The sequence below is a fragment of the Chaetodon trifascialis genome, chromosome 10 (assembly GCF_039877785.1).
Source record: "Chaetodon trifascialis isolate fChaTrf1 chromosome 10, fChaTrf1.hap1, whole genome shotgun sequence".
NCBI classification, from domain to species: Eukaryota; Metazoa; Chordata; class Actinopteri; order Chaetodontiformes; family Chaetodontidae; genus Chaetodon; species Chaetodon trifascialis.
Genome location: NC_092065.1, coordinates 22,295,255 through 22,322,528, shown reverse-complemented (window position 1 = coordinate 22,322,528; position 27,274 = coordinate 22,295,255). Strand labels below are relative to the sequence as shown.

At 41.9% G+C, this 27,274-nt stretch overlaps 2 protein-coding genes across 2 annotated transcripts in view; both read left to right on the top strand.

Annotated features, from left to right (window-relative positions):
* The window catches only part of nlrc5 (NLR family, CARD domain containing 5), a 32,560-nt gene extending 9,358 nt beyond the window's left edge, over positions 1 to 23,202 (top strand). Inside the window, exons 11-55 of the mRNA XM_070973090.1 lie at positions 2,517 to 2,748; positions 2,855 to 3,096; positions 3,705 to 3,788; positions 3,988 to 4,071; positions 4,197 to 4,280; positions 4,421 to 4,510; positions 4,784 to 4,834; positions 4,987 to 5,016; positions 5,287 to 5,370; positions 6,347 to 6,430; positions 6,700 to 6,789; positions 7,131 to 7,211; positions 7,331 to 7,414; positions 7,597 to 7,680; positions 8,092 to 8,181; positions 8,377 to 8,424; positions 8,506 to 8,535; positions 8,643 to 8,726; positions 8,812 to 8,895; positions 9,444 to 9,533; positions 9,644 to 9,703; positions 10,423 to 10,506; positions 10,634 to 10,717; positions 10,935 to 11,024; positions 11,149 to 11,214; positions 11,750 to 11,833; positions 12,189 to 12,272; positions 12,594 to 12,680; positions 12,851 to 12,910; positions 13,998 to 14,045; positions 14,309 to 14,392; positions 14,500 to 14,583; positions 14,672 to 14,749; positions 15,003 to 15,077; positions 15,246 to 15,329; positions 15,443 to 15,526; positions 16,290 to 16,388; positions 16,526 to 16,609; positions 17,854 to 17,937; positions 18,935 to 19,018; positions 19,100 to 19,183; positions 19,302 to 19,379; positions 19,608 to 19,691; positions 20,825 to 20,908; positions 21,131 to 23,202. Coding sequence (XP_070829191.1) covers positions 2,517 to 2,748; positions 2,855 to 3,096; positions 3,705 to 3,788; positions 3,988 to 4,071; positions 4,197 to 4,280; positions 4,421 to 4,510; positions 4,784 to 4,834; positions 4,987 to 5,016; positions 5,287 to 5,370; positions 6,347 to 6,430; positions 6,700 to 6,789; positions 7,131 to 7,211; positions 7,331 to 7,414; positions 7,597 to 7,680; positions 8,092 to 8,181; positions 8,377 to 8,424; positions 8,506 to 8,535; positions 8,643 to 8,726; positions 8,812 to 8,895; positions 9,444 to 9,533; positions 9,644 to 9,703; positions 10,423 to 10,506; positions 10,634 to 10,717; positions 10,935 to 11,024; positions 11,149 to 11,214; positions 11,750 to 11,833; positions 12,189 to 12,272; positions 12,594 to 12,680; positions 12,851 to 12,910; positions 13,998 to 14,045; positions 14,309 to 14,392; positions 14,500 to 14,583; positions 14,672 to 14,749; positions 15,003 to 15,077; positions 15,246 to 15,329; positions 15,443 to 15,526; positions 16,290 to 16,388; positions 16,526 to 16,609; positions 17,854 to 17,937; positions 18,935 to 19,018; positions 19,100 to 19,183; positions 19,302 to 19,379; positions 19,608 to 19,691; positions 20,825 to 20,908; positions 21,131 to 21,212 — 3,829 coding nt within the window. The 3' untranslated portion in view covers positions 21,213 to 23,202. The remainder of the gene's footprint in view (positions 1 to 2,516; positions 2,749 to 2,854; positions 3,097 to 3,704; positions 3,789 to 3,987; positions 4,072 to 4,196; positions 4,281 to 4,420; positions 4,511 to 4,783; positions 4,835 to 4,986; positions 5,017 to 5,286; positions 5,371 to 6,346; positions 6,431 to 6,699; positions 6,790 to 7,130; positions 7,212 to 7,330; positions 7,415 to 7,596; positions 7,681 to 8,091; positions 8,182 to 8,376; positions 8,425 to 8,505; positions 8,536 to 8,642; positions 8,727 to 8,811; positions 8,896 to 9,443; positions 9,534 to 9,643; positions 9,704 to 10,422; positions 10,507 to 10,633; positions 10,718 to 10,934; positions 11,025 to 11,148; positions 11,215 to 11,749; positions 11,834 to 12,188; positions 12,273 to 12,593; positions 12,681 to 12,850; positions 12,911 to 13,997; positions 14,046 to 14,308; positions 14,393 to 14,499; positions 14,584 to 14,671; positions 14,750 to 15,002; positions 15,078 to 15,245; positions 15,330 to 15,442; positions 15,527 to 16,289; positions 16,389 to 16,525; positions 16,610 to 17,853; positions 17,938 to 18,934; positions 19,019 to 19,099; positions 19,184 to 19,301; positions 19,380 to 19,607; positions 19,692 to 20,824; positions 20,909 to 21,130) is intronic.
* A 2,221-nt stretch (positions 23,203 to 25,423) lies between these two features.
* cpne2 (copine II) overlaps positions 25,424 to 27,274 on the top strand; it is a 52,308-nt gene continuing 50,457 nt past the window's right edge. The window contains exon 1 of the mRNA XM_070971712.1: positions 25,424 to 25,663. The gene's annotated coding sequence lies outside the window, so the exon portion shown is untranslated. The remainder of the gene's footprint in view (positions 25,664 to 27,274) is intronic.

The window sequence follows — 27,274 nt, the reverse complement described above, 5'->3', positions numbered from 1 at the left end:
AGGAAAATTCACTTAAAATATCTCAATTTAGAAAAATGGCCCCTGTGACTGTGGCACTATTATCTCATTATCATTACTCACGCATTACTGTCTATGCAGCATTTTACTGTTGATGTGATGATAGATTTGAACTACTTTGTATAAGTCGCTAATGATTATTTTTATTATGGATTTATCTGTTGGTTATTTTTTCGAGGAATCAGTTCAGCTGATAAATTTTCAGAAAATAGTGACACTTTCACAGTCTTAGCACCACCTACATGTGAAATTATGCTACAGACTTGTTCAGGATCCCCACTGCCGAATGTGCACTGCTCAATTTTGTAACAAGGTACAGTAACCTTACATTAAAGAGATACACCAGCTAATAAGTAGTATGGTGGTGTTTCACTAATGGCAACAAGGTGGGGCCATTGGTGCCATGCTTCAATTCGTCGCACACATGCTCATGAGGAACTGGTTTGCTGAGTTTAATTTTATGTTAGTCAGCAGGATTGTGGAAGTATCATGTTTTGATGCTACTGTAGCGCCCCCTGTGGTTAGAATTGCATGAAATATTTAACGCTTTTGCAATGTGACTCTATGCACAACATCCAAATTTGGTTGCAATCCAGTTTAGCACTAACGAGTTGTGGCCTGTTAAGGACGTCAGGCCACACTTTCAAAAGTATGCTAACTACAGACAAACAGTAAGTATCCAAAAACAGACTCATCTAAGCATGATGTGTGCTGAGTTTGCTGAAGGTTACAGCTTGCAGGTTGATTTTGTGCCAAAAGAAGCAAAAAATATTCTTAGCAAAAAATCCAAAATAGTTGCCTGAATCAGTGAAATCAGCAGCATCACAGGGACACATCTTCCAAGTATTGTTTAGCCACACCTCACGGTCGACGAGTTATTCGTCATAACATAAAACGTGTAATTACTGACCACATGGTGGCGCTATTGAAACCATGTTTCCAGATGGGGCACCTGTAGCTTTCAGATAATCACTTGTAGTTGCTGAGATTTCAACTTTCAAACATTCCTCCCATAGACTTCCATTATACATTTTAATATATTCAAAAAGGATATGAAGTCACTCAAACATGTTAGCATAAAAAAAATTAAGAACTTACATCTCCTGCAGAATAATTATGTTTTGACATCGAAAAGAAGTTCAAATGACAAACAGTGTGTAAGTAGATAGATAAATAATAATAATAATAATTTTTTTTTACATTAAAAAATTACTGCCATTATTGCCGTTAATTAATTAGTGAGTAAGTAAAGCTGTCAGATAAATGTAGTGAGTTAGAGCAGTATTTTATTTCTGTATGAAATGTAGTGGAATAGAGTTTGCATGAAAAGAAAATAAGTTCAGTACTTGATTAAATGTACTCAGATTACAGATTACTCACTGCACCTCATATATAAAAAAATCATACCAATAATTCTATTCAATCATCAAGTGATCTTGCAGCTTATATGAAAACTAAATTTCTAGATATCCCCTAACATCAGTGTGCAGTAATTTTGAATTATCTGAATAATGATACAACGTGCGAAAGAGTGCAATAGATAGTCTGACCATATAGAGTTACACTCCTAACCAGGAATAACCTTGCTTTGGAAACAGATGACTCGTGTAAGATGAGCACACTAAGATATGTTGCCTGTCTGCCCTGACCGTAAAAGGAGAGCAAAAATATGCTGACAAAGGCCCAAAGTGGATGATCCAATCACAGTAGTGAGGGCTCAGGGGGCGAGTGGGGAGGGGGCTTGACACAGCAGGAGGTGTCACTAAATAAGATAGATTTATTAGCCCCACAACGGGGACAGTTACAGAAATAAAAGCATTCCTGTCTATTCTGAATTCTACAAACAGCTCCTGCCTAATGTTTTGCTTGGAGAGAGAATGTGTTGCTGCTACTTCACCAGTCAATTAGGGACATCCAGTATAAAAAAGACTAATCAGCAGGGCAGGTGGTCCGGTGGTGGAGACACATGCCACAGACGTTCTATGGTGTCATTCTGGCCGTGGACTTTTCTTTTATGTCATATCATGTTTATGTTTATGTTTGGTATCCACAGTAGTGCAGGGATTTCCCAATGGTCGATCAGGCACTCAGAAGCAGGTAAAACTGCGCTCTGCTGTGCCAGTATCCTACTGTACGCTGTGTACTGTGGCGGTTCATTAAGTTCATTACAAGTGTGTGACATAGTGATCCCACAGCTAGTAAAAGTACCCATGGGCTCATTTTACAACAGCCATACAAACAACACAACCTCTTTGATGTAATATTTGTCAGTGGTTTGTGTTTATAAACTAAAAGGTAGCTTAATAAATACAGATAAATATTGCTCTCGTGCCAAAATATGACATGGGATCATCACCGAGCAGTGTAGTGTGCAACGTGACTTACTCTTATCATATGGCTAGAGAGGCAAGGAACTGTCCTCTACACAGCACAGGTGTGTCCTTCCTTCTTAATCTAACTATCAGCATGCTCTATCCTCTTCCTCATTGCTCTCTCAGATTCAGCCTGAAAACTCGCTGGACGACCAAGTCAGACCAGAGGACAGTCTTCACTGACTCCCTGCACCTGTATGTGTGTGGTCTGGCTTCCCCACGCTGCACTCAAGCCTTAGTTCAACTAGCCAGGACCTCTGGTGGAGCAGGAGGCCTAAATTTTGTCCAAACACGACAAGCCCTTGTTATAAAATTGCTGAAAAAACTGTGTCACAGCAACACCCTGACTGGACCAAAGGTAGAATATGAACTGAAGTGAATCCTGATAAACAGATGTATAATTTAACTGTACAGAATCTCTCTGTTTCTTTCTTTACTGATTCTGCCACATTACGTCTTCTCAGATATTGGAGCTCTGTCACTGTGTCCAGGAGAGCCAGGACCACCAGTTAGCTCAGCAGGTTTTGGGTATGAGACCCACCCTGGAGCTGCGCAACATCCGGCTAGTACCAGACGATATTGATGCTCTGGCTTTTGTAGCTAACTCAGTTGGTGATAATGGCATCGGACTGGACTTTGGAGCATGCTCAATGGAGTTGGAGTGTTTAGATGTCCTACCGCGCTGTCAGTACATTCACTATCTCTGGTAAGTCTGCACAAGTGCTCACATATGCAAAGCAATACATAGACCGTCAGCCATGTAAATGCAGTCAAAGAGCCAGGTGTGCACGGCATGCAGAGCTAAGTATTATTTTAATGGCCACAAGTGAAATTGCAACACACAGAAATGATGAGGTGGATGGTGTTAATCTGTCAAGAATCTGAAAACCTGTGTTTAGCTTCTGGCCCTTGGGAGGACAGCAAATGTGGAATGAGCTGCTGCTTTGCTGTTGACATTCCTCAGCTGATTGGCCAGCTGTCCCACATACTGTGAAACTAACTGAAGCTCTTTGTTTCCTGCTGTGATCTGTGGCTGGCTGAGTCTGTGCGTAACAAGCAGACCTGGCTCTGGACTCAGCAACGAAAAGACGACAGCTAAGTCATTAGAGGGATATTTTATCAGGCTGACTGATAAAGTAAACAATAAACAGTGAAGTGAAACTGGCCCGGAGACGGACTGAGCTGGAAAGTTAACAAACAGACTCTATGTGAAAAACAAACTCAGGCTCTTGTTCATAAGCACACTAGATTAAGCTGCATTGCATTTGTAATCCAACATGTTTTTTTTTCTCGCCACTTTTTGTTTGCTTTCAGTTTTCGTGGGCGTAAGTATGGGGACAAGTTTGCTGAGAAGCTGTCCTCCATTTTGCCAAAATTCACAACCCTGAGGAAACTAGAGTAAGATTCAAATTGGTGCTTTTTTCCTTCTGTGTTTTCTGTCTGTCTTGAATCATGAATTCATATCCATCTTATCTGAAGTGGTGTAGTGTAAGTGTTTGTTTACCCTCCTCGGACTCTACTCACAGATCAGTGTATTTTTTGCTGTAAAGATTGCAGTAGAAGCAATCAGCCTGATACTGTCTTTTGTCTTCTCGAGGTTTTGTGGTGCCAGTCTGACGGCCACAGGAGCAGCTTGTCTGGCCTCTGCCCTGCAGAACTGTCCGGCCATCACTGAAATCAAGTAAATTTGCCACATCATCATTTTTATTGTGTTTCTGAATAAATAAGATCGCTGATGCCTAATGGTGAAGTATTTTGGATGCAGCTCTTGCAGCGTGACACCAACTTCTGTTTTTTGTTTTGCAGCGTGAGTGACAACAATCTGAAAGACGCAGGCATTGAACACATTGCTGATGTCTTCACCAAACTACCAGGACTGGTCTCCGTGATGTAAGTGCGTGTTGCTAACCAGGTGCTGTTTTTAAAGAACCACAACAGCTCAAGATTTTGCTGTAGATTTTGCTGATTCCATGCACAGGGGTTGTGTGTGTGTGTGTGTGTGTGTGTGTGTGTGCGCGCGCGCCTTGCAGGTTGGGTCGAAACAACAGCTCTCTGAAAGCAGTGGACTGTCTCATCAGGAAAATGACTTCATGTTTGAACATCCAGCACGTTCATGCAGAGTATGACCACACACATTCACACACACATGCACACATGCACAGATACACAGCATGGTTTCATGGTTTAACAATGAGGCTGTATAGTACACACCCACGGGCTCTCCGGTGTGGGATCCATGAAAGTTTTGAGCTTATCCACTATCATACTTCTAACACTTGACTGCATTATATTCACATCTGTTTGGTCTAAATCCAAACTGTCTTCTCATCACATGTAACCTTGAGATTTATGATACTTAAACTTTTTTAAACAGTACACATTTTTCTTTGCAGTGGGATGAAGGAAGTGACAGTAACTTTCTCCCAAAACTCTGATTTGAATGGGTGAGTGTAATGGTCAGATAAACATGAGTAAGTACAAACCATAAGTGAGTAGCCGTACAGTGTCTCTGTGGCATGGTATGTCTATAATATTGTCATCAAATGACTCCTGCACATTCTGAAGTTCTGTCTTGTTTCCGTATTCCCCTCTGCAGCCATAAAACTAAGTCTGAGCCGAGAATCAGGTGAGGCATGAGTCAATTAAACGCTTATCAAATGTTGACCACTTTCCAGGTCTTTACGAACACAGCCCGTTTCCTTGAAGAACTTTGCTCCTTTTTGAAATCTAATGGTTCCTCAAAAGCTTCACGCACCTGAAATGGCCTCTGAATCAGTGAAGTCCAGTTACTTATTGTGGCCATTGATTTGAACAGGATTCAAATTATGTATATTTCGCACTTTCTTTATTGTGATATTGTTTTTATTATTATTTTGTGGTACCATTTGTTCTGCAGCTTGTTGAACCAGAAATGGAGCCAGCTTGAGATGCATAAACTTGCAGAGTCAGTGGCGCGTTGCCCGGCCTTGTCCATCCTTGAGTAAGTAAACCTAAATAACTATAACTAAATACACCCACCAAAGATATAACCAGTGGTGGAATGGAAAAAGTAGTTCCATTATATGCAACTTTAAACTTCTCTTCCACTAAATCTCAGATGCAAAAAAACCTTGACTCGTACCCTTCCTGTCCAGTGAAAACCATGCATCTCCATATGTAGTGATTCTGAATTGAGGATCGACTGCTCTTTTTTGTGTTGAGGAACTGCCCTCCTTCTTACACTAAATAAACTTTTTAAAAGCTGCCTCAGAATAGCTGGAAAATGCATTTTGATTTTTAGAGAAGTGGTTCTCACAGGACTCATAGAGCACTACAAACATATGATGGTTTTACAGAATATGAAACGTTGTTGTAGATTAAATTACCCAACAGTATATAAAGTAGCCAAAATGAGCTCAGCTTTAAACATCTTTAAGCATTATATAACAACACATTAATGCAGCAGTAACATTAACATAAACAAACATAATAGTAAAGCAAAGTAAAGTGAAGTGAAGTTAATACAGAAAAACATCGTAGCAGTAAAACACTGACAGGAAGCGTTTTACTGCTCAGTTAGTACTTTCACTTTTGATACGCTATGTAAGCACACTGTGCTGATGATACTTTTACTTTAGTAAAGCATTTGAATACTTCTTCCATCACTGGATACAACATCCTGGAAGAGAAGAATGCAACACTGAGTACAATAACATCTAGTTGTTGACTTGGCTGTTGTTGGTAGAAGTGATGTTTTACGAGAGTCGTCACTTCCTTTCGTCGCTGGAGTTCAGTTCACCACAACTGACAATTTGCATGGTGTAGCTTTACGTTAGTTAGAACTATACTGATACTACTTATACTATATTCATTCCGATGCTAATGAAGGTCTGTGTGTGTGTGTGTGTGTGTGTGTGTGTGTGTGTGTGTGTGTGTGTGTGTGTGTGTGTGTGTGTGTGTGTGTGTACACCCCCTAGTCTGTCTGGAAGCCAGTGGGATGTGGAAACTCTGAGGATGCTGACACAGTTTTTGCCAACGTTCAACATAACGGGAAAGATTATGTAAGACTGGATTCGTACGAAGCTGCGCATCACAAAGCACATGATACAAGAGTGACATGAAGCTGCATACGGCTGCTTTTTACTACACTACTTTTGCTATTCTAATGTGCCATTTATGCCAAACTCTATTTTAGCTAGCTGTTACAGACGACATTTAATGCATCATTTCATTCTTAGTGGTAAAGGATAGGCAAGTAGAAGGAAGTGTATTCAGCAGCAATAAGAAGTGAACAGCAGCAGACTGCTGACATTCAGAGGTCTCTTCTCAGTGTGAATGACAGCTGCTCTTCAGTGGAGGATTTGGTGATTCTGACTGCTCTGCTGCCTGACTGTCCCGCTGTGATCGAGCTTCATATCAGGTACAAACACACCCGCCATGTGCATTGCACACTATAAAGGCACACATGCACACACCTTTAAACATACTATACATACAACTTCATCATTATGGTTACAACAGGCAGGGCCATCATGTCATTGTTCAGCAACGCTCCTCTTTGTGTAAAACAACCAGCAACATATGTAAATTACATTAGTTGACCTCTATTTTTCATTATTTTGCATTTGTTATGACACACTGGAAGCATTCACAAACACTCATAACTTGTTTATTCATGGTAAGCCACATAGATGACTTAATTTAAATCTTTAATGGTGGCATCACCACTGCTCTGCATCCATATTTTTCTTAATGTTTCAGACTACAGATACCTGCCCAGGTGTCTATGGTGTTCTCTGGAAGGAGGGAAAAACCTGCAGATGAAAGATCTAAAATACTCTGGTATGTATCAAGTGCAGCTGCCCACAGGAAGTAATAATAAACAATATATTACTTAATATTGGTATTACTGATGGTGATGATGATAATGATGGTAATCACGAATGTGTTGCTTCTGTCAGCCTCAGCTGCTGTGATCTGCTGCCTGCCGATCTGGAGAGAGTGTGGAAGAGTTTGGGAGCCTCCTCGGATATCACTTTGCTGGAGTACGATACACGAGAACATCAGCCTCACCACCATACCTCATTAGCAATCACCATGTGTCTGCATGGTGATCAGATGTGTCCATAGATTATAATGCACTGATATTTTTCTCAAATTTTTTTTGTGTTTTCTGCATCCTCAGTTTACTTCAGTATCTCTACTATTTTATGCTCTTGTCTGTCAGTCTGTCCAGTAACTGTTTAGGCTGCAAAGGTCTGAGGAAACTGTTGGAGGCCTTACCTCGTCTGAGTAGCATCCAGGAGATCAAGTAAGACTCACACGTGACGTGATAACAGCATGACTAATGATACATTCCAAACAATAGAAAACTATCTGAAACTTTAGTGATCTTTGCAGCAAACCCCCGATATAAGGTTGTATGTTATGTTGTATGTCATTTGATAATTCTGCCTCCAGAATTGTGTGTTGTGGCTTCTGTATACGGAAATGAGGAGCTGTTTAAAATGAAGGACGAGACTCTGTCGTGAGACAGAGCTGATCTAATCTTGGTTAGCTGGCAAAAACTGGATGATTATATCCTCACCAAACAGGTTCCAAACACAATGTGCCAGTGCTGGCAGTACTATGTTTACCCTGGGGCTCTATTCAGTATAAATGGTGTATTTAGAGCTGAATGATGTCCCTCTTCCTGGCTCATTGTTCTCTGTGTGTTTTTCAGTGCCCATAACAACAACATCGGCATGGAGGGAGTGGTGATGCTGGCTGGTGCTTTGTGTTCCCATAACAACTTAACAGAAATCCTCATCAGGTACTCTTTGTTTCACATTTGAGGTATTAAATGATTTTATTACAGCAGCAACAATTTGAGCACCTGTTTCTCCATCGTGTTGAGCTTTCCGTTAAAACAGCTGATAAATGTTGGATGAGTGTCACTGTATATGTGCCGTAGAAATCAGCAAAATGTGCAGATCATTATTCTGATTGTGTCCTTTTGGTTTTACAGTCATGGAGGCAGAGGGCAGGTGACCCTGAAGTTCTGCCCTGACAGAAGGTAGAAAACCTCCACACATCTGGAAACCACTGTTTGCATTTTCATTTGCACTTAATAAACTCACCCTGTGCTCTTTTGTAGCGATGACAAACAGCAGATGAAGACGTTCAGGTACAGTGAGATGGCAGAGAGTTTGAGGAAAAACACGTGACCTGTGTCTGTGTCTCCATTACTTTGACGTTATCATTAAGTATTAATGATTCTTCTTTATGCTGTAGGATGAACAACAGCAGCCTGCTGCCATCTAATGTAACCACGCTGTGTAGAAAACTGGTCCAGTGTCACTCCCCTTTGGAGTTAGAGTAAGTTTAATTATTTCACATCCACATATTATTTTATGATCGTGACCAAACAGGTAGACATTAATATATTTCTCCGTTGGGTCAGTTTGTCTCACAGCTCGCTGACAGACAAGGCAGTTGAGAATCTGCTGAAGGTTTTGCCGAAGATGACGTCACTGCAGAGGCTGAAGTAAGAGCTACACACATGCAGGAGTTAATTAGTGTGGATGGTTTTATGTGTGAGCAAAAATCTCTCAGTCAAGAGAAACTTAAATAATCATGGCCGGCAGCATTAACAGATAACCAGATGGAGGAGTTATAATCAAACGTGGCACAAATATGTGTACTGTATGAATATTTACTGCTGTACTGACATGTACTGTTAGTTACTGAGATGGAGAAAATATAAAGATGCTGTCACAATCCAGAAATGAGTATGACTTCAGTTTGAAATGCCAAACAGAATGAAGTGTTTATGATGCCTTGGTTTTGAATTTAAGTGGTAGCCCAGTGTGAACAACCGCCTCCTGGGTCTCAGTGCGGAGGCTACTGATTGAAAAGGCTCTTTTCTAAGTGAGTCTGCAGGCCAATTCACCAGACCAGAACATGCTGTCAAGCTGAGGAAAGTCTTCATAGTTCATTTAGAACCACCACCTTTAAAGACACTGAAATTTGTTGGTTTGTGGTTTGCTTAACTTCTCATTTCATCTGAATCAACTCTGTCGTCTTCCTCCTCAGTGTCAGCCACAGCATCACATCCACAGCTGCAGCCCTGATGTTGGTCAGTTGTTTGACTGTCAGTCAGCGAGCCATGTCGGTGGAGCTCAGGTACTTTCCTGTGTTGCATCTGTCAATAATAGGAGTAATTACAATACTGTAAACATGTCCCTGCAGTAATTGTGCATGTTTTTTCTGTCTGGTAAATTCTGCTTCTTCAGGCCTCAGACTGAATCCTTCATCCATTTTGACAGTGTGAAAGCAGAACACGCCAGCTGCAGGTCTGTGATCAGCAGCTGAATAAATACAAAAAAAAGATTTTATGGCCCATAAGCAGTTTATCATGAAGTGTCTGTCTGTCTGTCTGCCTGCATGCCTGCCTGCCTGCCTGCCTGCCTGTCTGTCTGACTGAGTGACTGTCTGTCTGTCTGTCTGTCTGTCTGTCTGTCTGTCTGTCTGTCTGTCTGTCTGCCTGCCTGCCTGCCTGCCTGTCTGTCTGTCTGTCTGTCTGCCTGCCTGCCTGCCTGTCTGTCTGTCTGTCTGTCTGTCTGTCTGTCTGTCTGTCTGCCTGCCTGCCTGCCTGCCTGCCTGTCTGTCTGTCTGCCTGCCTGCCTGCCTGCCTGCCTGCCTGCCTGCCTGCCTGCCTGCCTGCCTGTCTGTCTGTCTGTCTGTCTGTCTGTCTGCCTGCCTGCCTGCCTGTCTGTCTGTCTGTCTGTCTGTCTGTCTGCCTGCCTGCCTGCCTGCCTGCCTGCCTGCCTGCCTGTCTGTCTGACTGAGTGACTGTCTGTCTGTCTGTCTGTCTGTCTGTCTGTCTGTCTGTCTGTCTGTCTGTCTGTCTGTCTGTCTAACTCACTGTCTGTCCATCTGTCTGACTGAGTGTCTGTCTGTGTGTCTGTGTGTCTGTCTGTCTGTCTGTCTGTCTGTCTGTCTGTCTGTCTGTCTGTCTAACTGCCTGTCTAACTGTCTGTCTAACTGTCTGTCTGACTGTCTTTGCACGCAGGTTAACTCACTTCAGCTTGAATGGAGACAGCTTGGAGAGACTGCTTGGGATCCTGCAGCAGGGTCCCCACCTGTCTGATCTGGAGTATGTGCTTCACCCAAACCACACACACAACACAGTCTTACTTACTTTAGTGTGTAATCGTGTGCTGTAAATACACACCGGAGCTTACTGCTGAGTAATACTGAGTCATCCTTTCTTTTGACTGCAGTTTATCAAGTAACCAACTGGAAGATGAAGGAGTGAAGCGTTTTGTGGATTCTCTGCCAGAGCTGAAAATCACCAGCTGCGTCAAGTAAGACCCATGCTGTGAAATACTGATGTTCATTTCTGTTTTCATTTGTAACAGCCGTAAAGAACAAGACAAGCAGCAAACAATACTGTTTTAATGAAGGGCTTGTTAAAAGTTGGAAAAAGGGGAAAATCAGTTGGTCCCTGTACAAAATAATTCAAATTATAAAATTCAACACAGAATAACACCTGCCTGGTCTTTAATGTGTCTTCATACACAGTTTGAGCAACAACAGCCTGACCCAGCAGGGGCTGCTGGATGTGGCCAGTACACTGTCTACCTGTGCCAACGTCTCTGATGTAGAAGTCAGGTGAGTCTGGAAACGAGTGGAGAAAGGACCAAGAGAAGACAGCGATGAAATGAATGGTTGAAAGGGTGAAAAACTGTATGAGCTAATGAAGTTTCATCCCTGTCTGTTTCTTTGTCTCTGACAGTTTGAGAGTAGGGGAGAGGTGTGTCATCTGGTTTACACAATACGAAGGCTGTGAAAAGACTCTGAGGTAGGACAAGAAGAATGCAAAATGCCAAAAGTATAAGTTCCTCGCGTGTCATCGTGCACAGGCTTTCTGTTTGATGCACATTTTAGCCTTGAAGCATGACCACATTCATACTGTGCCCCTCTGACGTACAGTGTAGAGTGTAGCGTGGGAGTCGTTCCTGCTCTCAATGTAAATGAACACTGTGGTTTTCCTGTGATGGTTTCATAAATTTCCATTCAGTTTAAATCTCAATAATTTATATGTCAGCAACTAGGTTTCTTTTACTGTTCCTTCACTCGCAAGCATGCACAGATGGAAACTGACAGGAAGAAGCAAAGTTCATTCCACCATATGTGATTATGTGGTGGCACAGTTGATGCTAGAGAAGGTCAGAGCTAAACGACTGCTCGTCAGCATTCACTGCAGACAGTCATAGGTCCCTGTTTCAGGTGCTTTCAGTACACTTTCATTCATCAGTTAGGCAATACATAAATCCTCATTTGCTGTTACTGTTTGTTTGTTCTCTCTCTTTCCACCTTGCTTGCCTCTCTGCCAGCATCAGAGAGAGTAGTTTGGAACGTGAACATCTGGTCAGATTAGCAGAGATCGTGTCTGTCTGTCCCAGTCTGACCAAACTGCAGTAAGTATGCCTTCATCTTCAGACCATTTTATACTCTAACTCTGATCCTACAAAAAACTTCTGAACAGCTTCAGCTTGTAAGGAATTTAGGAGGTTTTTAAAATAAAAATGGCATTTTTATGTCAATGTTGATATTGCGAATATCTCAAAACTGTAATTCCAGTCTTGTTGAGTCTCAAAGTTACATTTCTGTTGAAGGATAACTTGTACATAGAAATTTTCTTGACATATATGATCAGAAGGGCATCTCATGACTCATCATTATAAGTGTCTCAGCTGGTCAAGTGTTTATTTTCAGTGCTAGACCCCAGTACTGAACCATCATCTGAAATTCAGCGATGTCATTGATCCACAGGTTGAAGAACAATTGGCTGCAGTCAGGCTGGATTGGAGACTTTGTGAAAGTGTTGAACAGCAGTGAGAGAGGATTCAGTGTGAGGTGAGGAGGATACAGTAGATGCAGCCTGCACTGTTAGCTCCTAAAGGGAAGTGGATAACCACTTTCTGTTTATTCAAACCACTGACACATGGCCTGAGATGGCTTTTCATGTGACTATCACATCTCCAGTCATGTGGCTTCTTTGTGTGTATTTCTGGCCACAGACACTTGTTGTCACTTTTTGCAGCTGGTGATGGTGAACACAGAAGCATCTTGTTGATTGTTCTCTTTAATAGTCCAGTGGTTTTAATAAACCCTCTGAACATGATTCTTCCGAAGTGAATCTGCATGAGCTGTGTTTCCTTCTCTCTTCCTCGTCAGTATTGAGGAGTGTTGGATCAGGTCTGAGGAAGCTGTTAGTTTGGTGTGTCGCTGTCTGGACCTGAACAGCAACATACAAACGATCAAGTGAGATATGCAAATGAACACACACACACACACACACACACACACACACACACAGTGGAGGACTATACCCTCTTTGTAGTGAAGCATATTCAGACTCATTGTAGAATGGCCCATATGAAACCAGCATGTGTGCAGTATATGTAACAGTACTGTACACATTGACTTTGCAGGGTTCACTACACCACACTGCACCTGTCTTTGATGAAGTCCGCTGAACTGACTTCAGTCAGGTAACACATGTTTAAGTTAATTCAACTCAAAGATGTGCTCATTGTTTCTTACTGTCAGCCCTCCAACTATGTGTCAGATCATTCCAGTATTTTGTGGCTCTTTTTTTTGTATGACATGCTTGAAAATAACTCTTAACGCCGGTTTGGTTTAAATGTCACTGGATAGCCAGCACAACATTTTTGAGTGACGTTCATGAATTGAAGTGAAATCTTCCTTTTTCTCTCCCAGTCTATCGGGTCATGTGATTGAGGACTCTGCAGCTCAGATTATGTTATTGTTTCTTCTCTTGGATGTTTGAGCTTCACTGTGTAGAATGATCTATGTGCAGAGTTTGACAGCAGAGATCTGTTTTTACATTCTGCTGTGGGGGGTTTGAAGTTTGCAAGCCAGTCTGTACTTTATCAGACAAATTATTACTCAAAGCAGAGTATTCTTCCTGTGTCTTAAAATATGTCAGAAGGGGTCTTCAGTGATCTCAACACCATAGTTAAAATACACATAAACCGTAAACATCTTAAATAAATAGATATCTTAAAGCTGGCGTTGGAAATGTTGGAGAAAAGAGCAAGCTAGATTTGTGCTAGAAGTCGAGAAATCCCTTCTCCTCCATTCATGCCTCCCTCCAAACCCACAAAACACATGAAAGCGTGCTGCTCGACTGCTGCTGGAAGACGAGTCCACAAGAGAGCGATGGGGAGAGGATGTGATAGTGATGAGAAAGACGACCATTTTTTCAACTGAAATAGCTCTATTAAATGCCACAGTCATATAAACACAAGCAAAACATCCCTCACAAACGTACCTTCCCATCTGTCAGTCTGAATCAGCTGCACGGCCTGGCAGTTACTGCTCACTGCTGTGAGTGAGTGCTGTGTGTTAGTTTGTTAGCTGCTGAACGACAGTCTGTCTCTACAGGTTAGCAGGTATGTAGGCAGACGGACAGACGGACAGACGGACAGACAGACAGACAGACAGACAGACAGACAGACACTGCATTTTCTTTTCCTGTCAGTATTTGATTTATTGACTGCTGTTGGGATTCAAAGATAATTTCAACACAAACTTTATGTGTTTTTGTGTTTTCAGTGGTGACTCTGCAGATCTGACTCCATCAATGGCCACAGAGAAAATAGGGTACTTTTTCCTTACAATGTGCTAGCCTAAGCATTATTAGCAAGATTTACTTCCAGATGATCCATAATTTTAGCACAGTCCCATTGTTCTGCTGGCATGATTCAACGTCATGTTAGCTCCCCTTGGGAAAATACACATTAAGTTGGCCATTTTCACTGCACTTACCAGCTATGATCCTTGTTTCTCTTGAAAACAAATTTGTTGCCCTGTTAAGAATATCATATATATTGATAGAAAACGAGATTTGTTCTTCTGTCCTGCAGCCTTGTGGACTGTGCAGTGGAGGGACATCAGCTTGCATCTATGACAAGAATCATCCAGAAGTGTCCTTTACTGACAGAGTTGGAGTTAGTACTCTTTTGTGTCTGAATATAATATGCAATCATGAGCCTGTGCCAGGGAGACATTTTTGAAACAGAACTTGTCAAATCATGTTTGTTGTCATCATTCACAGTTTTTCCCACAACAGCCTGGGTCTAGAGGGAGCTGAGTTTCTCTGTTCTGTTTTGCCCTCGCTGCCACATCTCACGTCTCTCAGGTGAGAGTTTTCCTCTCACATTTGGTGCTTTTACTAATGTCTGGTTTAAAGTTGGAGCATGACAAGCGTCTGCTTTGATCCTTTGCAGTATTGGTTCCAAAGAGGCTTGTGGGGTTGAGAAGCTCTCAGAGGCCTTGCTGCAGGCCACAGCCCTTCAGTGCTTAAAGTGAGCAACACATGCATATTTTCAGGTTTCTTCCTCCTGTAATTATGGGCAAAGCGTCAAAGACTCTTGACTGAGTTACTGTCAGCTCTCCAAATATGTGTCAGATCATTCCAGTATTTTGTGGCTCTTTTTTTGTACAGTATGACATGCTTGAAAATAACTCGACATGGTTTAAATGTCACTGGATAGCCAGCACAACATTTTTGAGTGACGTTCATGAATTGAAGTGAAATCTTCCTTTTTTCTCTCCCAGTCTATCAGGTCATGTGATTGAGGACTCTGCAGCTCAGATTATGACCATGATGTTGCCCCGTCTACGATCACTTAAGTAAGCCTCAAACATTCAGCATAGTATTTCTGTAGAACTGTAAATTATTCTCGCATGTAGTTTCGTAGACTATGTGGACCTTACATGTGGGACTGTGTGAAGTGCTTCAACCATCTCATACAGTCTAAGAACATTAGACAATGTTATCGTCTGAATTGTCTCCTCTAGCCTGTCTCATTGTGTGTGGTCAGCGGCGGGAGGGCTGCAGCTCATCAAAGCCCTGGGAGAGTGTGTGAGTCTGGAAGGCCTTTGGTAAGACACACATGCAAGCATATGAATCAATATGTGTGAAAATGTTGGAATACAGATAGACTGGCTTCTATAATGTCTTGAAGTCCTAAGTGTGTTTCTGTCTGCATCCCAAGTCTGGACTCTTTGGAGCTGAATGAGGAGAGCAGGGTGTGTCTGGCACAGTCACTGAGGAATATCCACTCTATACGCAGTCTCAAGTAAGAAACACAGTCTCATTGAACTTGATGTGCTCCCCCAGTCCAAACAATAATCAATTAAGATTTCTTCATCTTATAAAAATGTATTCATAATCCAACATCTGACCTTTCCAAGTGATGTTAAAGGCTAATTAAGTGCAGTATAATGTGGCCTGTTATTAGCTCTTTACTCCGCAGTCCATCTATAAGTATTTATATACTATGTGGAGCTAAGCCCGCAAAGCTGAGGCAGATGTCTTTATGTGTACCTCTACGGACACACTGACACGCACAAATATCCATCACCTCTCTAATAATCTGATCTATTTATGATATCATGCATTGGCTTACACTCTTGCGGCCAAAACTACAGCTTCACTGCTCACATTACAGCCAAGGTTGCTGCAGCTCATCATGCCAGCATGTCATCAACTCCACATGAAGCTGATCATAAATGCCTGTGGGAGAAGTGTACCATTCTCATAGTGCTAGGCTGTAAAGTGTCGCACACTAACAGGCTTCCAGGCCAGAACTTAGATGGCTAATGCCAGTGCTGTTTGTACGCTGTGTGAATACGTATCGTATATCATATGTACATGGCTATACATCCCCCTCGCATTCACTTCATGGATATCCACTCCCAGATTGGAACCAGTATAACAGTTTTACAGAGGGTCTGATTGCATGGTACACAGCACATGTGACCCTTTTTTTCTGCAACGTGTGTGTGTGTGTGTGTGTGTGTGTGTGTGTGTGTGTGTGTCTGTGTGTGTGTGTGTGTCAGGCTAAATAAGATTGCTCCGGCAATGGGACATTCAGGAGCAAACAGTGTGTTACATCTCCTACCTGCCTTGGAGGGACTCACACGAATGGAGGAGATAGAGTGAGTTTTTCACATGGACTGTATACAAAGCACCCTGCACATAAACAAATGTGATAAACCACATTTTAGTCTGTTGTAAGATGTCACAAATTTGTCATCCGTGATTTTGGATGTGTTCTTTTTCATGTGGTTTTCAGGTTGGAGGGCTGGAGGATGGCTGATGTAGGAATAGAGCTGCTCACCAGACTGCTTCCTGTCTGGACGCAGCTCAGGAAGATCAGGTAGGCAGAAAGGTCCTGGTGGAAAAAAATGGTAGAGAAACTGTATGACAAGCATGTACAGTACAGAATGGTGTTTTCTCAGGAGGTCATTATTAATGCATTACGGTTCCATCTCGTATCCTGTTGTGCATATTTTAGGTCTTTCTCAAAGTTAGCTTCGTGTCTGGTGTGAAGGACTTGTGGACTGGTTAGCAACTAGAGACAAACCATGATGAAACAAATAAAAAAGAGTTCTATCCTTTTCCAAATGTTTTAACTGATAAAATAATCTACTGCGTTGGCATTTTTGGCTAAACTCATGAGTGCAGTTGAAGTGGAGACAGACAACTTTTCAACCTCCCTCGTGTTTCCAAGTGCTATCAGTGCTAGTGCTGCTGTAGCCAAGACAAGCAGGCTGCTTTCAGTTTTCCCCAGAGCTCAGCAGCAACCAACAACACAGGATACACTGCATTTGTTTCCAAATTTCCATGAAAAAACAATGAACACCACTTTGGAAGTAAGAGAGGAGGAAGGAGCGTGTTCACTGAAGAGGCAAAGTGCAATTGTCATAATTTTATATGAAGCAATAACATAGTTTGAGTATTGCTCTGTGCAAACAAGTAACTACAGCAGGGGTTGGTGTTGAGGTGGTGGAGAAGAAAACATTAGGAGAAAAAGTGGGAGTTCATTCCTTCATTTCATCTATCATGGAGATATGGAAACAGCCAGCCGGACCTGATCGCCAGTCAGTCTTCATTGTCTTTGGAGATTGTACCCATTGGCAGACACAATAATGCAAGCGTAAAGGGAACCAATCAAAACACTGATGGTGTCATTGCTCTAAAGCTATTATGATGTGCAATCAGCATTTACCTCATCATGATACATTAAAGAAAAAAAACCTGTCTATTGCCAGTTTAGACCATTCCTAAAGATCACAGGCTTGTCCACTGCTTGGTCATAATTGTGTGTGAAGTGACAATCACTCAGAACATTCAGGTCATTTTATTGGACTGTCATCACCTTATTTATGGGCACCAGCTGTTTCCATTTGGCAGCGGTTTCCTCTTCTCCAAGTGTTGAACTGACAGCCAAGTCATTTGGCCTTCATTTGGTGATGCTGTAATTTTGCGTTCATCTTATGTTGTATTACATGTTTTATACAGTGTCTTATGAATACAAACTGTTTCCTGGCTCCTAAGTCTCAATATACAGAATTTTGTGTGTGTGTGTCTGTGTGTGTGCGCGTGTGCTCGGCCTTTCAGTCTTTCCAAGAACCTTATCAGTGACCAATCAGGAGACAAGCTACTGGAGGCTTTGAGCAGCTGTGGTCGTCTGGAAGAACTCCAGTAAGGACACGATGACATTTTTTTATCATCCCTGTTAATACTGTTTTGGAAGTTTGCCCTGTGAGAGGTGACATGTAAAAGCTTTATTACAGCCAAGGGAAGAAGGAGGTCACAGCCTTTAATAGTGCAAACGTCTGGTTTATGTTGGACAAACTAAAAGAGCTTAAACACGAAGCATGGACTATGCTGCTGCTTGGCGTTATGCGCATACTAGCACGGTGGCACAAGTGGTAACACTGTCGCCTCACAGCTAGAAGGTCCCCGGTTCGAATCCCGCTGTGGGCGCTGGTGGCGTGTCCTCCACCATGCCTTGGTGCTCGAGGAAAAAGGGGCCTTTCTGTGTGGAGTTTGCATGTTCTCCCCGTGCTCACACAGGGTTTCCTCCGTAATAACCCCCACTGAAAACATGCAAGAAGATCACCACCTGACCGATGGTGACGGAGAAGTGCTGGTCCCCGGGCGCGGGCGTCAGCGTTGCCTGGCAGCTGGCAGCCCACCGCTCCTGGTCTGCCGCGGAGGATCAACAGATCGAGGATGGGTCAAATGCGGAAAAACTAATTTCACGGAAAGCATGGCGTGTAGTGCAACTAACACCTTGTGTGATGTGATTAATAAAGTACGTTTCTTCTTCTTTATTCTTCTTCTAACTGTGGCTCTGCAGCACTGTTGCAAGTCAGGGGAAGAGAAGAAAGGCTGCAAATCAATCACTCCCTTTTTCCACCTGGAAGTTTTGTCCTTGAGCTGAGAGTCATCTGATTTAGCTGCTTACTGCTGGAAGATGTGCAGAGAGCCCTGTTTTCAACAGTCTGACGTTTTGGTCTAATAGACTCTGCTGGGAAAAGTGTAGTTTTCCCATATGACCTTTACATTTTGCCATATTTATTTTTGTATTATCTGTAGTCCGTACTTTGGTTCGAGAGAAGAAATGAAAAATCTTTTCTTTTGCATGCTTCCATCAGTACACAATTCAAAAACATGCGTTTGTGCTGTCTTCCAGTGTGTCTGATAATAATCTGGGTGACCTCACTGCTGCCAGGATGGCTCTCGTTCTGCCATGGCTCACACACATCACTGTGTTAGAGTAAGTCACACACACACATTCAGATTCCTTACTGCCATTTATTCTAGTCGTTTGGCTCATCCTGAGGTGTGTCTTTTGTAGAATTTCAGAAAACCGTATTGGACGTGAAGGGTCAGTGAGTCTGTCCAAAGCAATAATGTGCATGAAGAACCTCACCAAGATTCAGTAAGACTGAAACTCCTCAGCTTGTTTTGAGGAGTCACAACCCTGATGTATGGCTAGATTCACTCATCATTAGTTTTATTTTGATAAAGTGTTTCTGCTTCTGTGTGTGGTCTGTCAGTCTGACCTCTGTTGGGACTTCAGAGCTGTGTGCTGTAGCTGCCAGTCTGGCCCACTGTCCTCTCGTACAGGATGTGGGGTAAGATCATAATTGAATACGTTGTTAGTACAAGCTACTGTGTGCAGTTTTCTGGCATCAAATAAGATAAAAACTCCTCCTGAATAAAATGAATCAGTGGATTCAAGTGAATCCTATGGGACAATTGACTGAATGATTGTGGATTGTGATGTGAGGTGTGAGGTTTGTCAGGTCTGATCTGAGTGTGTAGAGGGATCGTTAAACAACTGCGTCTGTCTGTGTCTGCAGTCTGGGCTGGAATAACTGTGGTGATGATGTGGCAGAGGAGCTGGCCAGAGTTCTGCCTCTCTGTCAGAAGCTGACCAGGATAGAGTGAGTTTATAAATGCACACACACACACACACACACACACACACACACACACACACACACACACACACACACACACACACACACACACACACACACACACACACACACACACACGTTGTGTTTTTATCACTTGTGGGGACATTACATAGACTTACATTCATTTCCTGGAGCCTTACCCTAACCTGACAGCCTTACATGTTACAGCAGAGACCCTGAAGTGAGGGGGGGACTTCGATAAACATACAAGTTCCCGCGGCCGGCCTGCACCGTGGCCCAATCCACCAAGCACATTTCAACGTCACACTTGGCCAGTCTTTTAAGTATTTCTAAGGATCAAAGATCCTTTGAGCCCCCGAGAGCCCGTGCCCCTCGGAGTGCTCCCCCAAGAGCACTGCGCCCTTATCTAAACCTAACCATAACCACTATTTGCCTGTTCCTGTTCCTGTTCGTAGTTGCTTTACAATTTAAGATTTTTGAGAACAAACCATATCAAGAACTGACAAATTAAACTACTCCACAGTTTATACAAGTACAGCTCAATTCACCAATTAGTCGATTGACAGAAAATTAATTGGCAACTAGTCTGATAATCTACATCTTTTAGGCACAGACGAATAACATTTCATGGATCCAGCTTCTCAAATGTCACTGTTTTTTCACTGTTTCAGAATTTTTACAAGCAGAAAATTAATCAGTTAACTGAAAAATAATCAATGAAAATAATAATGAACTCCACCTCAACCATCTACAACAGTAAAATCCTGCTTTTTACATTAACGCATGAGTAATCATCTAATGATGTGATACATATAATAGTATAACAGTCACAAGGGCCATTCAGATCACTTCAATAAAACAAGAATATTTAATAATACTTTAAAACCATTTTTTTTTGTGATTAGACTCACATTTACTTAAGTAACATTCACAATTCAGGACTTCTGTGAACACTTCATCTGCATTTTAGTTAGTTTGAAATACTTTGTTTATTTTTTTTCTCCATTTTGTTAAGGTTTTGTCTTTACTGCACTCAGTCAAATGTGCTCATGAAGATTTAGTTTAGATTGTGTTCTTACCTGCCGCCCACTCACTCACATTTGTTACACAGCATGTATGTTGTTTCTTTCTTCCAGTCTGGAGTCAAACAGTGTGAGTGTCTTAGGAGCAGAGGCCCTGGTTAGAGCCCTGCAGTCGTGTCCTGCTCTGCAGCTCATCAGGTAAACTGTCTGTCACAGTACCTCTCAGGCAAGGTTTGGCTCATGCAGGCACCTGTAGAGTTTGTTTCTCAGCTGTGCTATCTGCTGATAGCATATTAAATACCACTTTGCTTTTGAATTCATAATGTCTTTCATAATGTGTTTCAAACCAGCTATATTTTGATTTTTAAATATATATTTCAACACTGAAAATATTACATTCCCGCACACTGTGTTTTCCAGGCTGTGGAGGAACCACATCTCTCCCACTGAGGCCACCAGGCTCCATCTGAAGGAGAGGAGGCTGAATTTCTCCTCCACCTAATGGACGGTGGCAGTGAGAAGTAAAATTCTAGTTCATCAGAATCTGCAGAGGTGAATCACTGCTACAGTAAAGTTGTGCTCCAGCCACAAATACAGTAGAAATGTGTTTTCTCTGCAGTAGGACCGTGAAAAAGCACGAGGAATCTCACAGCAAATTATTAATATCGCCAAGTTTTCTTTTTTAAAACCCTTAATCAGATGTGTGTCTGATGACTGCAGCAGCTGGTGTTTCTAATAGTATGAAGTGTTAAAAGACCACTATGTGGTCAAGTATGGGAGAAAACTCATTTTGATGCATATCGTCTAACTATGTATATATGAAAGATTCTCATCCCTTGTTGTATTTCCTTAAAATGTGTTGATTTTTTTTTTCTTTTTTTGATCCTAAGAACTGTTTGAGGGAATATGCAATGAGATGCCTGTTTTAAAGGTGTTATTTTAGTGACAAGAAAGCTTCTATTTTTCAGCCTATTTAAATGCTTGAATATGTACTAATTGGCCTTTAGTGTTGCCATGGTGAACCAGCGTAATCAGCTGATGCTGGGTGTGGCGATTCTCACATGGGTGTGTTACGAATACACTACTACACCTGAGTACTGAGCAGCAACTAGTGCATCAGCACCTGTGACGGCCAGCTGGCAGACTGTTGTCTGTCCAGCCTCTGGACAGGACACTGATAGTATAAGAGAAAAATGTCTCACTGTTCAGTCACTACAACAGAATGTGATACTATATGATATGATAAATCAAAACTAAGACAAACTTAGATAAGGCCACTAAGTGTAGTGTAAATATAATACTGACAACAGACAGATAAGTCACTGTGGGAATATTCAAAATGACCAAAATAAACATTGACAATGTTCTAACAGCAACTAATTTCATCAAGGGGCTAAAGTTATGATTCAGCAAACATAGAGGTACCAATATTACACAGGGCTTAAAACGATAAAGTAAGTGAACTATTGCTCTGAAATTCGCTTTTTTAATTGATGTTGTTCTAAGCTGCCTACTGCTTGCTTCTAATTGTACACACAGCATGGCTAGTGGACTTGTATGTACATGGGAATGGAGTTGTTGGTTAAGTAAGACAATTCAGAGATTGACAGTAATTTGAGGTTGTATGAGGCACATTTCCTTCTTTTTAAGATGAAAGGTATGCATTTTAATCGGCAGCTGTTGGTATGTGTGATTTATCTGTGTGGAGGCTGATGGGTCTTACTGGTGAACTAAAATTGCACTTTCTGCCAACCCATACCTCTGTGGCCCTGGAGGCCATGATGTGAAAGATTCCTTGGTTTCCAGTAAGGTTTCCTCTGATGGAAATGACTCTGATAAACTGTTCACTTTGAACTGTGATGTGTTTACAATAACTAGAGGCCACATGCGTGATAACACAATAAATCATACACTCACAGTAAAAGAAGAGCTGAGAGGGAGAATCCTGCTCTGCTGTTCGCTCGCACTCATTTTAGGTTGTGGTCTCTATCCAATTTGCGTATTTATTTCTGGTGTTATCATGGAAAGAAAGAAAGCGTTTTTTCAGTTACTTATTTAGCTGTAATTCTTTCAAATGTCTGCATAATTATGCACAATGAGAATTAGATTGAACAGGATGTATTGTGTGTATTTAATGGCAGAAAAGGGGACAATTACAGATTGTCTCACCACTGTTATCTCTGCTTTCTTGTTGGACTGATAATGTTTTAATGACGCATTCATTCTGAAATGAATGCACCTTATTTCCTCTCCCATTCCTCTGTGTATTGTTGTCCAGCTTTTCCAGTTCATTCAGTTTCATTGTAATCTCTACAAAGACTCTGGATTTTAATTAGCACTGAGATGTTCTGTGCTATGTGTTAAATGCGGGTTTGCTCTTTAACGTTTGTGTTCAGGTTGAGGTTTAAGTTCTCAGGTGACTGATTACATTTGACATTCATTCATTCTAGCTTGCACTGAGATGTCCATTGAGAATAAAAGAAAGACTGCCTTGAGTTTTGGCTTTTATTCACACTTTACACACTTCGTTTATCCATCTTTCTTTCACAACTTGCTGCTAAATTTGGTCTTAATTCCTTTATTCTTTTTTTGTAATCCTGTTTATTAGGTTTGCACTGAACAGGGTCATAAGGGCACTGAGTGGAAATCAGTCCTCACCAGATCCTGTCCCTAAAGGATTTAAAAATGTCTGATAAGCAGGGACAGGTTCAAAGTGTGGAGCAAGTCAGCAGGTGACTGTCCATAACACTTACTTGCATTACTTGTGCCAGGAAGTACCCTTGCTAGTCTAGCATTAGTATAATGAATGCGATGTGAAATCTTACACTGTGAAAGATTGTGTCTGGCATATATGGAGGAGGTGTGAGCTCACCCCAGCACAGTCTTTCCATCCATCAGCTCTCCCCCTCCCTCCAACCAAATCCTGCTCCCACGCCACTTTGACGTTATTAGTAAGAGTTTGGGGCTTAATGGCGTGGTGTAAGTAAAATTAGGCTCTTTACATTGGAGTTCAAAAGGAAGATGGAATCGGTTTCAGAATGACTGGGCTGGTTTGGAAACTGCTTTTGTAATTGTGTAATCTTGAATTCTTTTCATCAGGCTTAAAGTTGAGATGAACAGCAGTGAAATACAGTCATAAGCACAAAATCTCAAAATCTACTGGAACTGTTAGAAGTACAGTATTTCACCCATGTAGCTGTGTGTCTACAGATCTTGAATCAAGCCCAGTCAAAAATCTCCCCTCCCATGTATACAAAATTAAAAGTTGATTGTTACATATTTCACTGCTTATTAGTTGAGATGACTTGTCAATATAACCTTTGTTTTGTGACCCACTCTTATTTCCTCCTGACTTCTGCCAACAGGAGCAGCTGAAATGACAGCTGGGCCTGCTAAGACAGGGCTCCCATTCATGTGTGTTCATCTGGCACTCTCTTGTGGTTAAGACTAGTGGTGCAAATATGGTGCAGTCAGACACACAGATGCACATTAATAAGACATAATGATGTTTCATGGTTGAGTCTCAGGCTCTGTTAAGACTAGTGCCCTTATCACTGTCTTTAGTTTGCTGTGCTCAGACATCCACCAGGACGATCAAGTTGCTTTCCTCATCCACATGTTATTTATCACTGTAGACTCTGTGCAGTGTTGGAAGAATATCTACTAAAATGTCATGCAATTAAATAAGGAATTAACAGGGAATTAACTTCATTACTTCATCATATGCTGACATACTGTATTACAAATAGTTTCTAACCACATATGCATATTCATCTAACATTAGACACTAATTATTACACAAACTTCCGATCACATGTGGACGGACTGAAGACAGAGCGATGTCTCCCTTAGTGAAGCCCAACAGTCCTGTGCGCCCCCTGCTGGAGCTCTCCGGTAACTACTACCACTCTCACCACTGCAGGTGTTAAAGTGTGTTACAACGCAAAACATACGAAAACAAATAAAAGTACTGTACTGTCACCGCTGAAACTGGAACATTATAACCATACATTGTGCCATGAAAATCCATCATGTAAATACATCAGAATGTGAAAACTGTAGTAAATGAGACCATTAAATGTTACTCTACTTGCTGTGACTTGCTGATAATGCACATTACGCCATCCACCCGTCACACATGTCTCTATTTGTTTTATTTGATTTCCACAATGACATTAAAAAAGCACTTTCCTCTTAAAATAACGTCACCTCCACCTGCTCTACCAGCATGAAACATGAACAGCAATCCATCAGTGATAGCAATCCAATAACGAAATGTGACAGATAACACTAGGATGGGTCACTGCACTGCATGTTGAGTACATGTGTTACTTTTACTTAATACCAATTCTTCCACGCCTGGTAATGTAAATACTGTGTTTTGTAAAGTAATGAACAAACATGGGTCGTGATACCTGTATTAACCACAAGAGAGAGCCAGGGGAACAATCCATCTTCCACAGAGATGTTACAATACATCACAGGCAGTTTGTATGCTCTTCATAAAAACCACCATCAGGTACGACCGTCACGCAAAGTGTGCGTGTCTGAGGATCAAGTCTGCAAATGTTACAAAAGCAAGTTCTAAATTAGGATTAAACACTTCTGACGGAAGCTATCCACGTCTCCTTGACAGCGACGCTTTTATTTTGTACGCGAACTCGCATTACTTCCGGGCGTAAGCTAACTCCGTTAACTTGACCGAGCAGTTCTGTCCATCAGTGGCGCTAAGCAGAGCGAACAGGAGTCCAGGTGGATCCGAGGATGATTTATGGTCACACACTGTTGCGCCTTTCCGAACACTGTGGATGAAAATGCCAACATCAACTTCAGTTTTCACTCTTTGGTAGAAACCCCCCCCCCAAAAAAAATCTTTTAGGCATTTTATTTCTCCTCACTGTGCGCAGTAATTAAAGAACTGAAGAGCGGAGAAGTTGGTCGTCGTTTAGTGAGGTGAGTGCGGCTTTAATTTTCACATTTTGTTCCACTTTGACATTCATTGGTAGACATGAACAGTTCGCTGCTGTGTGTGTTTGCTGTTTGAAGAACACTGAGGGGCTCGAAATGACTCCAAAGCCAAAACGTGCGCTCAGCCTGCTGCTTAGAGAGGTTCAATACGGAAAAGGGAAGGATACTAGAAGGATGAGGCATTCACTGAACACCTTCCGTGCGGGGTGAACATTAAAGAAAACATGGACAAGTGTGTTTGCGTGTTCATGCATGAAAGAGAGTTGCTGTCCTGCTGTTACGTCTGTTTCATGCTCAGTTTAAGTGGACCTCATCTCTTAATGACTGCTGTTCACAGTCAGTCATTTCTATTGGGCAGTCTGACTGAAATAAGGCACACGACATGTAATTAGACTTAATGACTGTGCAGGGCTCGCTCTGTGCAGGGCGACACACTTGACCTGCCCTTTATATCAGGTTTTTTTTCTGCTCTGCCCCCTGCACAGGGGTGACTCAGGTGTGGATGTGCAGTTTGACTGGGTGTGAACATCTTCAGCGCGCTTAGTACAACCAGAGACCTGGACAAGGCTGCCAATGCTTGGTTTTATGTGATCCTGCTGTATAGTCCATGCATACCTGTAATGCACTCAAATATGCAGTTTGCTGCTGTTCTACTGTCATACATACAGAGTGCAAACGGTCTTGATCTAATTGCACCTTAAAGGCAGGTGATATGGTCTTAATAGCAGGTTCAGGGTGTTGCAACTGCAGTGAGGTTATGGCATCAGCTTCTTTGGGATTATCATTGGAAGACATTTAAAGGATGTTTTTCATGCCTGCAGCCTTGAAAGTTGGTTAACAGCCCTTGTTTGTGTTTCCAGCTGATCAAAGTAAAGCATGATGGCACAAAATATACTGGTCTTTGCCAGAAAAGAATAAGCACACACTATCTAAGTAGTCGTAGTATAGTTTTCTCTCCTGGTAGCAGCTCTGATAATCAGTCTTGGTGATTATGAGGTCATTTTACAAGATATCTTGCTTTAACACCTGCCCCAGTTTAGTGCACCATCACGTATGAATTGTGTAAGCAGTGTCCGTTCATGGCACCTGTTAATTTTTCTGAGCTCATCTTGGAAAAAGTAAGCGTAATCGTTCCTCGTGTGGTCCATTCATGAGCCATGAGTGATTGAGTAAAAGTGTTTCAGCCAGGCAAAACAAGCTTTTCATCACCTATGAATGACTGAGCAAATGAATGAAAATAATACTTTGGTGTTTTCAGTACATCACCACAACCAGTGTGACATCACAGGAGCAGGATGGGAGGAGCACGCTGGCTATGACACTTTAGTATCTTAGCAACAGACTGCATCCTTTTAGCTTGCCGCTCTGAGAACAAAACCACCTTTACGCTGTGCCGTTTATTTGTCCTGTAAGTCTCTCGGAAATTATTTAAAATGTGACACAAGTTTTTTCTGAGGACATGTCAACAGCTTGATCAGACGTGTAGTTTTTATACGCGACACATGAGTGTGTTTTCTCATGTCTTTTTCCACTTATTGCTCCATTTTTGAGGTTCTGTGGTGGCTTTGATCTGGGGTTGTGTGTGTGTGTGTGTGT